The sequence below is a fragment of the Salvelinus sp. IW2-2015 genome, linkage group LG24 (genome assembly GCF_002910315.2).
Source record: "Salvelinus sp. IW2-2015 linkage group LG24, ASM291031v2, whole genome shotgun sequence".
NCBI lineage: Eukaryota > Metazoa > Chordata > Actinopteri > Salmoniformes > Salmonidae > Salvelinus > Salvelinus sp. IW2-2015.
The window spans coordinates 7,991,857-8,005,476 of NC_036864.1; the positions used below are offsets into that span (position 1 = coordinate 7,991,857).

The 13,620-nt window shown below is 45.7% G+C and overlaps 1 protein-coding gene across 1 annotated transcript in view; it reads left to right on the forward strand.

Annotated features, from left to right (window-relative positions):
• Positions 1-5,035, forward strand: part of LOC111951258 (tetraspanin-12-like) — a gene marked incomplete at its 5' end in the record, with an annotated part of 30,344 nt that extends 25,309 nt beyond the window's left edge. The window contains 3 exon segments of the mRNA XM_023969296.3: positions 4,840-4,867; positions 4,870-4,932; positions 4,935-5,035. Coding sequence (XP_023825064.2) covers positions 4,840-4,867; positions 4,870-4,932; positions 4,935-5,035 — 192 coding nt within the window.
• Positions 5,036-13,620: the final 8,585 nt, after the last annotated feature.

A 13,620-nucleotide genomic window follows, 5' to 3' on the forward strand; every position in this document is an offset into this window, starting at 1 on the left:
TCACCCTAGAGTCTCTCTCTCTATTTCTATTTTAATATCTCACCTTTCTCTCACACACCCACTCAAACACACAGGCAGGCACGCAGGCAGGCAGGTAGGTAGGCAGGCAAACAGGCAGGCAAACAGGCAGGCAAACAGACAGGCAGGTAGGCAGGCAAGCAGGCAGGCAGGTAGGTAGGTAGGTAGGTAGGTAGGTAGGCAAGCAGGCACACAGGCAGGCAGGTAGGAAGGCAGGCAAACAGGCAGGCAAACAGACAGGCAGGCAGGTAGGCAGGCAAGCAGGCAGGCAGGTAGCTAGGTAGGTAGGCAAACAGGCAGGCATACAGGTAGGCAGGCAAGCAGGCAGGCAGGTAGGTAGGTAGGTAGGCAAACAGAACAGGCAGGCAGGTAGGCAGGCAAGCAGGCAGGCAGGTAGGTAGGTAGGTAGGCAAACAGGCAGGCATGCAGGCAGGTAGGCAGGCAAACAGGCAGGCAGACAGACAGGCAGGTAGGCAGGCAGTAGGGCAGGCAAACAGGCAGTCATGCAACAGGCAGTCATGCAGGCAGGCAGGCAGCAAACAGGCAGTCATGCAGGCAGGTAACAGGCAGGCAGGCAGGCAGCAGGCAGGCAGGCAGGCAGGCAAGCAGGCAGGGCAGGTAGGCAGGCAGTGTTTAGTCAACCACTATCCTGGTCTAACCCCAACCAACCTGTCCTTTATCCAGTCTGACAAACTCCACCTCAACATGTCTGTCTGCTGTGTTTAGTCAACCACTGTCCTGGTCTAACCCCAAACCAACCCTGTCCTTTATTCCAGTCTGACCACCTCCACCTCAACATGTCTGTCTGCTGTGTTTAGTCAACCACTATCCTGGTCTAACACCAAAACAACCCTGTCCTTTATCCAATCTGACCACCTCCACCTCAACATGTCTGTCTGCTGTGTTTAGTCAACCCCTGTCCTGGTCTAACCAAAACAACCCTGTCCTTTATCCAGTCTGACCACCTCCACCTCAACATGTCTGTCTGCTGTGTTTAGTCAACCACTGTCCTGGTCTAACCCCAAACCAACCCTGTCCTTTATCCAGTCTGACCACCTCCACCTCAACATGTCTGTCTGCTGTGTTTAGTCAACCACTATCCTGGTCTAACACAAAACAACCCTGTCCTTTATCCAGTCTGACCACCTCCACCTCAACATGTCTGTCTGCTGTGTTTAGTCAACCCCTGTCCTGGTCTAACCCCAACCAACCCTGTCCATTATCCAGTCTGACCACCTCCACCTCAACATGTCTGTCTGCTGTGTTTAGTCACACTGTCCTGGTCTAACCCCAAACCAACCCTGTCCTTTATCCAGTCTGACCACCTCCACCTCAACATGTCTGTCTGCTGTGTTTAGTCAACCACTATCCTGGTCTAACACCAAAACAACCTGTCCTTTATCCAGTCTGACCACCTCCACCTCAACATGTCTGTCTGCTGTGTTTAGTCAACCACTATCCTGGTCTAACACCAAACCAACCCTGTCCATTATCCAGTCTGACCACCTCCACCTCAACATGTCTGTCTGCTGTGTTTAGTCAACCACTATCCTGGTCTAACACCAACCAACCCTGTCCTTTATCCAGTCTGCCACCTCACCCTCAACATGTCTGTCTGCGTGTTTAGTCAACCACTATCCTGGTCTAACACCAACCAACCCTGTCCCATTATCCAGTCTGACCACCTCCACCTCAACATGTCTGTCTGCTGTGTTTAGTCAACCACTATCCTGGTCTAACACCAAACCAACCCTGTCCATTATCCAGTCTGACCACCTCACCCTCAACATGTCTGTCTGCTGTGTTTAGTCAACCCACTGTCCTGGTCTAACACCAAAACAACCCTGTCCTTTATCCAGTCTGACCACCTCCACCTCAACATGTCTGTCTGCTGTGTTTAGTCAACCACTGTCCTGGTCTAACCCCAAACCAACCCTGTCCATTATCCAGTCTGACCACCTCCACCTCAACATGTCTGTCTGCTGTGTTTAGTCAACCACTGTCCTGGTCTAACACCAAAACAACCCTGTCCTTTATCCAGTCTGACCACCTCCACCTCAACATGTCTGTCTGCTGTGTTTAGTCAACCCCTGTCCTGGTCTAACACCAAAACAACCCTGTCCTTTATCCAGTCTGACCACCTCACCTCAACATGTCTGTCTGCTGTGTTTAGTCAACCACTATCCTGGTCTAACACCAAAACAACCCTGTCCTTTATCCAGTCTGACCACCTCCACCTCAACATGTCTGTCTGCTGTGTTTAGTCAACCACTGTCCTGGTCTAACACCAAAACAACCTGTCCTTTATCCAGTCTGACCACCTCCACCTCAACATGTCTGTCTGCTGTGTTTAGTCAACCCCTGTCCTGGTCTAACACCAAAACAACCCTGTCCTTTATTCCAGTCTGACCACCTCCACCTCAACATGTCTGTCTGCTGTGTTTAGTCAACCACTATCCTGGTCTAACACCAAAAACAACCCTGTCCTTTATCCAGTCTGACCACCTCCACCTCAACATGTCTGTCTGCTGTGTTTAGTCAACCCCTGTCCTGGTCTAACCCCAAAACAACCCTGTCCTTTATCCAGTCTGACCACCTCCACCTCAACATGTCTGTCTGCTGTGTTTAGTCAACCACTATCCTGGTCTAACACCAAAACAACCCTGTCCTTTATCCAGTCTGACCACCTCCACCTCAACATGTCTGTCTGCTGTGTTTAGTCAACCACTATCCTGGTCTAACACCAAAAACAACCCTGTCCTTTATCCAGTCTGACCACCTCCACCCAACATGTCTGTCTGCGTGTTTAGTCAACCACTATCCTGGTCTAACACAAAACAACCCGTCCTTTATCCAGTCTGACCACCTCCACCTCAACATGTCTGTCTGCTGTGTTTAGTCAACCACTATCCTGGTCTAACACCAAAACACCCTGTCCTTTATCCAGTCTGACCACCTCCACCTCAACATGTCTGTCTGCTGTGTTAGTCAACCACTATCCTGTCTAACACCAAAACAACCCTGTCCTTTATCCAGTCTGACCACCTCCACCTCAACATGTCTGTCTGCTGTGTTTAGTCAACCACTATCCTGGTCTAACACCAAAACAACCCTGTCCTTTATCCAGTCTGACCACCTCCACCTCAACATGTTGCTGCTGTGTTTTAGTCAACCCCTGTCCTGGTCTACACCCAAAACAACCCTGTCCTTTATCCAGTCTGACCACCTCCACCTCAACTGTCTGTCTGCTGTGTTTAGTCAACACTGTTAACCCCTAGCCTTAGCCACAGTTCCCCTCCCATGGTCCAGGCCAAGTTGTGTGGCTCTAACAGGTTCTAGCAGGCCTGGTGTGCCAGTGTAGACTGCCAGGCTGCCCATTGTCACCTGGGTGAGAAATGCTGGTGAGAGGCTGTTCCTGCCTGACATACACATACAGGGGCTTCCAAGTGGCGCAGTGGTCTAAGACGCTTCATCTCAGGTGTCACTACAGACAACCTGGTTCGAATCCAGACTGTATCACAACCGGCCGTGATTGGTAGTCCATAGTTGCGGCGCACAATTGGCCCAGCGTCATCCAAGTTTGGCCGGTGTAGACATCGTTGTAAATAATAAACAAAATACACACCTGGACTGGCATGCCTGGGAAGATGGAGGTAGAGGGTGGAGAAAGGGGAGGTTGTGACACTGGAAAAGAGAGGGTGTGGGGGAAGGGAGGAGGAGGTAAAGAGAGTGCTGATACAGGAAAAGGGGGAGAGAGAGGCTACTAATTGTGTTAAATGTAACTCTGAGAGGTTCATATGAAGTGTTAGTGCTGCTGCTACGCCTCACTAAGTAGAACCAGGCCATACAGAGGGACAAAGAGATGCTGGTGTGTATGGAGGATGAGTCAGTCAGTCAGTAGAGGAGGGAGTCAGTCAGTAGAGGAGGGAGTCAGTCAGTAGAGGAGGGAGTCAGTCAGTAGAGGAGGGAGTCAGTCAGTGAGGAGGGAGACAGTCAGTAGAGGAGGGAGTCAAGGGGAATGTATGGAGCATCCTTTCTATCTCCTGTCTGTTTTCTCTCTCTTTCTTTATCACAGCCTCTCCCCCACGTTTACTACCCTTTCTCCACAGGACTTTCCTTTCTCCCACTTTTCTCTCACTCTCTCTCCCACCTCTCTCTCTCTCTCTCTGGCAGCAGTAAGGTGTAGAGTAGATCAGTCTGGTATGTAGCACCAACAGAGTGAATATCCCTCAGTCAGGAAGTAATAGACTGGCTTTCTATACTCCACTACTATTCCCTCTCTTTCCACACCCTCTACCGTCGTCCTCTCTTCCCCTACATCTCTCTTTCTCTCACTCTCTCCCCCTCTGTTTCTTTCTCTCCTGTACATGTTATCCATGTGATAGGATGAGAAAGCGTTTTCATTTTGTTCCTACAGGCAATGTACAATCACAGACTTAGTATGGGAGGTCTGCCCTGGCGAGACAGACAGACTGAAACATTGAAAACAGCATGAATATTCATGAATGTTAACATTAGATATAACAATGGATCAAACATATGCCATATTTCAACATGAAATAGGTTCACTCTTAAAATGACAAGCCTTATTGTGTTCTTTGTCTGTTGTCTGTCTGTCTGTCTCGTTGTCTGTCTGTCTGTCTGTCTGTGTCTGCTGTCTGTCTGTCTGTCTGTCTGTCTGTCTGTCTGTCTGTCTGTCTGTCTGCTGTCTTCTGTCTGTCTGTCTGTCTGTCTGTCTGTCTGTCTGTTCTGTCCTGTCTGTCTGTCTGTCTGTCTGTTCTGTGTGTTGTGTGTGTGTGTGTGTGTGTGTGTGTACTACAGGGCTGCGGGCCGAAGATCTACAGTTTCATCCGGGGACTAAGCAACTGCAGGTGCTGCGTTTCCTGGGTGTGTCTATAGGAGTGGCCCAGATTCTGGCATGACCCTGACCCTAACCCTGCTCTGGCCCTCTACTCGACCGCAAGCCCCCGAGCCCACCCCACCCGAACCCCCCCCAGAACCGACCCTGGACCTCTAACCATCACCACCCACCCCAAGGGGAGGCTCCTAAATCGGGTAACACTCGCCCGCTGAGGCCTGGTCCAATACTGCGACACATCTAACGGACATGGACACACCCAGTTTGAGATGGAGACACTGTCCTAGCGGGGGGGGGGGGGGATAAACTGTCACCCATCTGCCCCTCAACCACCACCCCTCACCCCTATTCACAGACACTGAGAGAGGGAAAGAATAAGGGGATGAGGAGAAAGTGTGAGACTGGATGAGGGGAGAGAAGGGGGTTGAGAAAAAGAGGGTAGGAGCTATGAGAGAGATTGGGCACAGTTGCAGGAGAGTGAATACCCCCCATGCCCCCCCCCCCTCCTCCTCTCTTTCCCGTTGGACAACATGACAATGACATACTGGACTGTGGGACTTTTATGACTATTTTGTCACAGCTGGGATTGGAAATTTGTCACAGAAACGAAATAGCTCTTAGCCGAGGCTTGCCTCCTGTAGCGTCACCACTATCCGGAAGTGAAGGAGGGAGGAATCGTTGTAGTTTTCCCAACATCCCTCCTCCTCGTTGGGAATGTTTGGGAATATCACCACGTAGCACTGACTGGATGAAACCTGTTCAGCAAAGACTGCTGTAAGGACATGTCAACTCTTCATCTCACTCAAAACACACCGAACCAAGGAAATTCAGTTTATCTGGACATTTGGAAATATCATATGTCTTAATTTGACAGACCTGTTGGAATCCACTGGAACCACTCAGCCATATTCATGAGCGTTTGTGTACCAGTCAGAGTGTATTATGTTTGTCTACTATAAACGGAACATGATGTTGGCTATTTATCTCTGGCTCTGTGAGAGATAATGCATTTCAGCTCAAACAATAATCTGTGCATTTAATAATTTCAGAGGGTTTGTGAAATATACTGGTGTTTGCCAAGGAATAATAACACAACCAAGTGTTTGTTCTCTGATACAGATCACTGTCAGCATGACACTCTTAGGGATGAAAAATAAAATGTCCTTTCATTGCCACACAGCCGTATCATGCATTTGAAGTGAACAGAATTCATTCTGGAGAACTATGAGAACGATATGTGGGAGAGTATGGGTCTTTCATTCTGAAATAACATACCCTGCTTTCAGTGGAGGCTGCTGAGGGAGGACGACTCATAATAAATCTGGAATGGAGCAAATGGAATGGCATTCAAACACCTAGAAACCATGTGTTTGATACCATTCCACTCATTCTGCTACCAGCCATTACCAAGAGCCCTTCCCCGTAATTAAGGTGCCTACTTGATAATCCATAGTATTTATAGCTAGAAGTGCAGTCGGTAAACTGCAGCTGTCATCACCTACTGAATGTCAGAAACCTCCCCTCAGATCCTTTAAGTCACTGGTGATTATATTTTGTGTTTGCCCTCTATCTTGTGTCCCCTTGCAGTGTGTCCCCTTGCCTGTGTGTCCCCTTGCTGTGTGTCCCTTGCAGGCCCTCATCAAAGGACTCTTGGTCATCCATGGGCTTTCAGCAAGATACTCCAGAGGTCCACGCTTGAATCCTGCTGGTCCCAACCTAAGGGTTCTGGGGGACAGAGATGTACTGTACTGCCAGGGTGAATGAAGGTTGCAGAGTCCCCTTTCAAAAGTACACCCTTCATTGGAGAAGCAAAGGCCGATCCCACACTAACGCCTATGCCCATAACTTTAGGCCATTGACTCTAAACTGATGCACTAAAAGCTGTAGCGAGGATTAGAACGGTATATCAGCAATACAGTCCCACTACACCTAGCTCTCCGGTTGGCCAGCTTTCTGACAGTTTCACTCAGGTTCAGATCAGCAAGGACAAACTGAACGTGTGTATGGAGTGGATTATGGTTGGTTCAAGGCCTCAGAGAAGACAGGCGAGGTGGCAGCGTATATTGAGAATTAACAACTTTAGCTTAGACATTTTTGATGGAGGGGGAGAAAGTGCCTGTTTAGAGAAGAGGAGAAGGATGGAAGGCCTTCTGTCTCTCTCTCCCTCCCTCCTATCTCCTCCTTCCCTCGCCTCTGTTTGCTGCTTGACAAATGTTGAAAGATATGATTATGAAAGAGGAGAAGTCGTGTAGCCCCGCTGTCACAGTGGGTACAAAAGACATATTGTTTCCTTGCTGGTCGCTCTCTCTCCCCTCCCCTCTGCCTCCTACGTGAATTCACTTATTTATCCTGGTGGATACGTCTGTGTGTGTGTGGTGCGGTGTGTGTCTGTGTGCGTGTGCGTGTGTGCGTTGTGTGTGTGTGTGTGTGGTGTGTGGTGTGTGTGTGTGTGTGTGTGTGTGTGTGGTGTGTGTGTGTGTGTTGTGTGTGTGATTGGTGTGTGTGATGTGTGTGAGTGTGTGTGTGTGGTGTGTGTTGTGTGTGGTGTGTGTAGAGAGAAAACAGTTGTGGTGTACAGAACAGTAACCTCTTTCATTCCTCTTTGTCTAGACAACACAGTACCAGTCAAAGTTTGGACATTAACTCCAGTGTTTTCTTATATTTTTATTATTTTTCTACATTGTAGAATAATAGTGTAACGACATCAAAACTATGAAATAAACACATATGAATCACAACCCTGTCCTTTATCCAGTCTGACCACCTCCACCTCAACATGTCTGTCTGCTGTGTTTAGTCAACACTGTTAACCCCCTAGCCTTAGCAACAGTTCCCCTCCCCATGGTCCAGGCCAAGTTGTGTGGCTCTAACAGGGTTCTAGCAGGCCTGGTGTGCCAGGTGTAGACTGCCAGGCTGCCCATTGTCACCTGGGTGAGAAATGCTGGGTGAGCAGGCTGTTCCTGCCTGACATACACATACAGGGGCTTCCAAGTGGCRCAGTGGTCTAAGACGCTTCATCTCAGGTGTCACTACAGACAACCTGGTTCGAATCCAGACTGTATCACAACCGGCCGTGATTGGTAGTCCAATAGTGCGGCGCACAATTGGCCCAGCGTCATCCAAGTTTGGCCGGTGTAGACCATCGTTGTAAATAATAAACAAAAATACACACCTGGACTGGCATGCCTGGGAAAGATGGAGGTAGAGGGTGGAGAAAGGGGAGGTTGTGACACTGGAAAAAGAGAGGGGTGTGGGGGAAAGGGAGGAGGAGGTAAAGAGAGTGCTGATACAGGAAAAGGGGGAGAGAGAGGCTACTAATTGTGTTAAATGTAAACTCTGAGAGGTTCATATGAAGTGTTAGTGCTGCTGCTACGCCTCACTAAGTAGAACCAGGCATACAGAGGGACAAAGAGATGCTGTGTGTAGTGAGGATGAGTCAGTCAGTCAGTAGAGGAGGGAGTCAGTCAGTAGAGGAGGGAGTCAGTCAGTAGAGGAGGGAGTCAGTCAGTAGAGGAGGGAGTCAGTCAGTAGAGGAGGGAGACAGTCAGTAGAGGAGGGAGTCAAGGGGAATGTGTGGAGGATCCTTTCTATCTCCTGTCTGTTTTCTCTCTCTTTCTTTATCACAGCCTCTCTCCCCCCACGTTTACTACCCTTTCTCCACAGGACTTTCCTTTCCTCCCACTTTTCTCTCACTCTCTCTCCCACCTCTCTCTCTCTCTCTCTGGCAGCAGTAAGGTGTAGAGTAGATCAGTCTGGTATGTAGCACCACAGAGTGAATATCCCTCAGTCAGGAAGTAATAGACTGGCCTTTCTATACCTCCACTACTATTCCCTCTCTTTCCACACTCCTCTACCGTCGTCCTCTCTTCCCCTACATCTCTCTTTCTCTCACTCTCTCCCCCTCTGTTTCTTTCTCTCCATGTACATGTTATCCATGTGATAGGATGAGAAAGCGTTTTCATTTTGTTCCTACAGCAAATGTACAGCTCACAGACTTAGTATGGGAGGTCTGCCCCTGGCGAGACAGACAGACTGAAACATTGAAACAGCATGAATATTACATGAATGTAACATTAATATAACATGGATCAAACATATGCCATATTTCAACATGAATTAGGTTCAACTCTTAAAATGACAAGCCCTTATTGTGTTCCTTTGTCTGTCTGTCTGTCTGTCTGTCTGTCTGTCTGTCTGTCTGTCTGTCTGTCTGTCTGTCTGTCTGTCTGTCTGTCTGTCTGTCTGTCTGTCTGTACGCCGGCCTTTCCCCGCGCCCGCCCCAACAACCTGGTCGCACTCCACGCGATCACTGCTCCTGACTAATGATGTGGAAGCTATGCACATGTTTTTTGTTTTGTTGGTGACAGCATATGCTTTGTATGCCAGAGAGGAGAGAGAGGAGAGATGTGGGGCATCGGTCTCGAAGAGAGCAAATAGAGAAACGCAAATACATATTTTTTAATATACAGGATGGATGTTGGTAAAGGATAGTCTAAACTGTCTTTTTTTTTCATGTAAAAAAAAAAAAAGAAAGAATTTACAACTGTTGCTTTAGTAATGACAACATGAGTGCTGTAGAAATTGGAGTGATCTCTTTGATGTAGTCTAAAAAGTCATCATTTCTCGGTTTAGGTGCGTTTTTAAAATCATCATTTTGACGTGACGCCAGATATAAAAGGTGTTCATCTAGTGTTCTTATTTTAGTTAGCCTTCTGGCCCTGTGCTCCACCGCAATTTTAAGAAACGGCTTAATAATTGTTCTAAGTGGGTATTTGGCACTCTTGGCAGAGAATTTAGACATGCGTTTGATCATGGTTAGCAAAGGCTTTTTTTTGATATAGTTGTTTTGTCTTGTCAACACACTGGTGATAAGGGCGTTGTCACATTTTGTTATCTGCTATCGCAATAGATATGCCTTTACAAAAGCCTTATTCCGTATATAATTGTATGCACTACTTTTCGTTGACCCGGGCAACATCAAGGCCTACAGAGCTCTGGTCATAAAGTAGTGCAATATATATAGCAGTGTGGAGGGTTAGCGAAATTTGGGTATTACATACGCTCTGTCTTATCGAGTTTGCCATGGATAAGTGAACACACTATATATGGGGGTGAAAAGAGTGGTTATCTAATAGAGAATAATTTAGTAAATAATATGTTAGATTATGTAAAATGAGGAACATTTAAAATGATATACTATTAATGACGATTTACTTTTTTAGATGGGATTACTGTTACATCTGCTCGTCGTATTTATCGTAATTTATTGAAAGATATTACAACCAAGTAAAGCAATTCAATTGTTTAGTCACCGACTTTGCCTTGATGCGACGAGCTTTTGCACCTCTGTGGGCTGTCAGTGTTCGTATTGAGTAAACTTAACGCATATAAAATCTTATTGTCAACTAAAATTACGTAAAATACTTACTACTGACTGGAAAGATTGGGTTGTAGATAGCTATATCTTTGACATCTAGATTTGTAGATTTCGTCATATTACAACCTTGTCAATGTAATGGGTCTGTTACTCTGTGTTTGCAGCTGCATATGTGAATATATGCTTATACTCTGTTTTTGTACCCTTATACGTCTTTTTTTGCAGGTTGTATATCCCACATTATTTTCTATGTTATCTTGCAGGAGCATCTTCCTGCACGCCAAAGAACACATATTGCTGTTGATCACCTATGTATAACCACTGTATAGAAGGCTTGTAGCAATGATAAATTAGCGGTGTTTCTAATGGCTGCACGGAGATAACTGAGGATGGATCAACAAATTGTTAGTCTACTTCCTTACAACTCCAACTAACCTCACAAGGACAGACGCTCGAAAAGAAAGTGAAAGCATGTCAACTGAGAGTTAGGGCTGCAAATATTCCCACATAGAACATCCTCTGTATATTTTGCACAAGGCACTAATAATACTCAGAAATGCTCAAAACTCATAGTGGCAAAAGCCATTCTCAGCTTAGTTATTGTCTGAATAATCAAAGTTGTTCTAGTTGATATTGAGAAGAATACAAACTATTCAAATACAATCACATTATTGAGTACTTCTAACTCATCCATATTTTCACGCATAGGTGGTCTCTGACTGCAGATGCATTTTACTGGGTGCATTGGCACTGTATTGCGAATTTTTCTGCTAACAGATCAAAAAATAGAATGGATGTTGGAGCCTAAGAGAGTCTTACTAGGTCTCAAAAAAATGCTCTATGAGGAACGCGTGGTTCGGGTATGAGCACTTTTCCAAGACACTCGGGCGTAATTGAATTCACGCTTTTCAGTGATGGACTCAAGATAACATCATAAGACAAAGGCACGTCACCATCTTAGAAAAGTATGCATTAAGCCTAAGACAGACAGATTGATATAGCATTCCTAGAAGTGAGCCCGAAGTTTTAGCAGTTTCTCGCAACTGTAAACTAGCTGATGTTATATGGAATAATCACTAATGACAGTCAATTTAGGATAGTCCATGAAAAAGTTGAAAATAGAAATATATGAATAATGAACCACATTAGAAACTCTGAAGAGACTTTTAAAAGCAGATATTTGATGATGGCTAATGTTGTAGAATCAAATGCGCACTAGCAATTGACTTAGCGGAGTTATTTTGTGTAGCATTGTTCATATGACAATGTAAATCCATCTATTAATGTGATCTAGCGCCACTCATATATTGTAAGCAGACCAATGAAACACTTGTGGGTAAAGTCAAGGGGTCGTATTTCTTGTAAGACCATTGTATTTACAATAAATAATGATAGTCTTATTTTAGGCTGGAGTGGGGATACATTGATGGGGTGAGGGGGTGGCAGTTCTTTGTCCAATCGTGTAGTATACAATCAGATAGGAGCAGGAGAGTCTATTCTCACAGAGGGGTATAATTTCCTTCTGCTGCACTGTGAATGTATTAGCATATTGTTCTTGCTCATAAGGGAGTTGGCTGTGTGTGTGTTTTTTAGTACCTGTATCCATGTTGCCCTGTGTGTGTGTGTGCCTTGCTCGCTGATGAGTGTGTGTAGATGTAGTGGATCGCTGTGTGTGGTTCGTCGCGGTTGTTGTTTGCCTGTGGGATGTTTGGTTGTGTGTGTGTGTGTGCTTGTGTGTGTGTATGTTGTGTGTGTGTTGCGTGTGCGTCGTGCGTGTGCGTGCTGTGTGGTGTTGGTATAACAGCGTGTTGTCTTTCTCTTGAGTGTCCTGTAGAACAGACGTGCGCGCTACTACAGTATTATCGTCTCTCCTCAGTTCTTACCAGGATATTTCTAAATACTATACGGGCAGCGTTGTATAAAATATGAGATAGAATTCTTGGGAGGAATGAGATAGAGTCGCATACAGCTTCCCTAAGAGTGCATAATATGCAGATAACATTCATCAGGGAGGTAACTGGAAGTGTGGAATTTACCCGCCGGTCAAAGCAGCAATGCCGGTTAGCCATAGAACAGAAACTTATTCATAACTCGGCACACCTGCTATTTCGTATCACAGGGTGGTTCACGATGGGTATAATTGGTATATTATTTCTTGTCCGTCTGGTTTCCTGTTACTGCTCAAAAACCGCAGGAGATGAGTGATAATGTTTTGATGGAGAGGCAGAGAGATACTGGAAGACAGTGAGGGGAAGGAGTAATCGTAGTTATGTATTACACTTTCTGTCCCCATGTCAACTGTTGTAATTTTTCCCATAGAACACGGGGTGAACCAATAACGCGCTTTGCGTTCTCACTAAATAAGACTTGTGGGAATTGAGACAGTCACTATTCATTGTTCAGCATGACCTAATGTATCTCTACTGTTTACGTCAAAGAAACTCAAATCCAGAGAGCAATCATTATCATAGATCTCTATCCAATTAGATCAGAGACTAAGAACACGAGGGAAATGGATGTAATGCGCCTGATATTCTGCAGTATCAGGTCTCAAATTAGTTTTGTGACACAGGCCTGCGAGCTAATGACAAGGAATTTTTCTTTATGCTCTTTTACTCTGTATGATCTATCTCAGCATTGTAGAATAATAGTGGACAGGACAACAAAAGCTAAGAAATGTCCACTCATGGCACATATGGAATCATGTTAGTAACCAAAAAAGTGTTAAACCAAATCAAAATATATTTTCTCATATATTGTAGGGTATTCCTTTTTCCAAGCAGCACCTCTCTCTTGCTCTTCTCTATGAGTGACAGTCATTTCCAACGCCAATGACACTCATTTTCTGAAGACTGTTGACATCTAGTGGAAGGCATAGAAATGCCTTAATAGCTCTATATCTCCGTCATCGAACCAGCTCCTTCTCATGAGGAAGTCACACTGGGAATGCTTTCATCTAAAGTAGCGCAAGGTGTATGCCCTTGTTAAAGGTAGCTTAGTTGGGGATTTTTATCCTCAGATCTTGAATAGCAGTTCTTGTAGCGTCAATTATTGTTTGTAGAGTGAGAACAACAGGTAGCGGCTGGTATACAGAAGAATAGCCTATTTGGTAACAATACCTAAGTCTTCACCTTATGAAATGGCAAGACAGGCTTCTAATTATAAGCAAGTGAAATGACTCACGCTACGATGCTCATTTATCTTTTAATGACAGCCGTGTTCAAATCAGTAATGTATAGTTATGGTCAGTCAATGTGCAGTCTTCAGTGTTTAGTCACATAAAACCAATCAAGACGCCTCCATAATAGATATGTAACTGGCTCTCATGAGGGCGTCGTTACAGGTGGAAAGAGAAGACCACAGACAG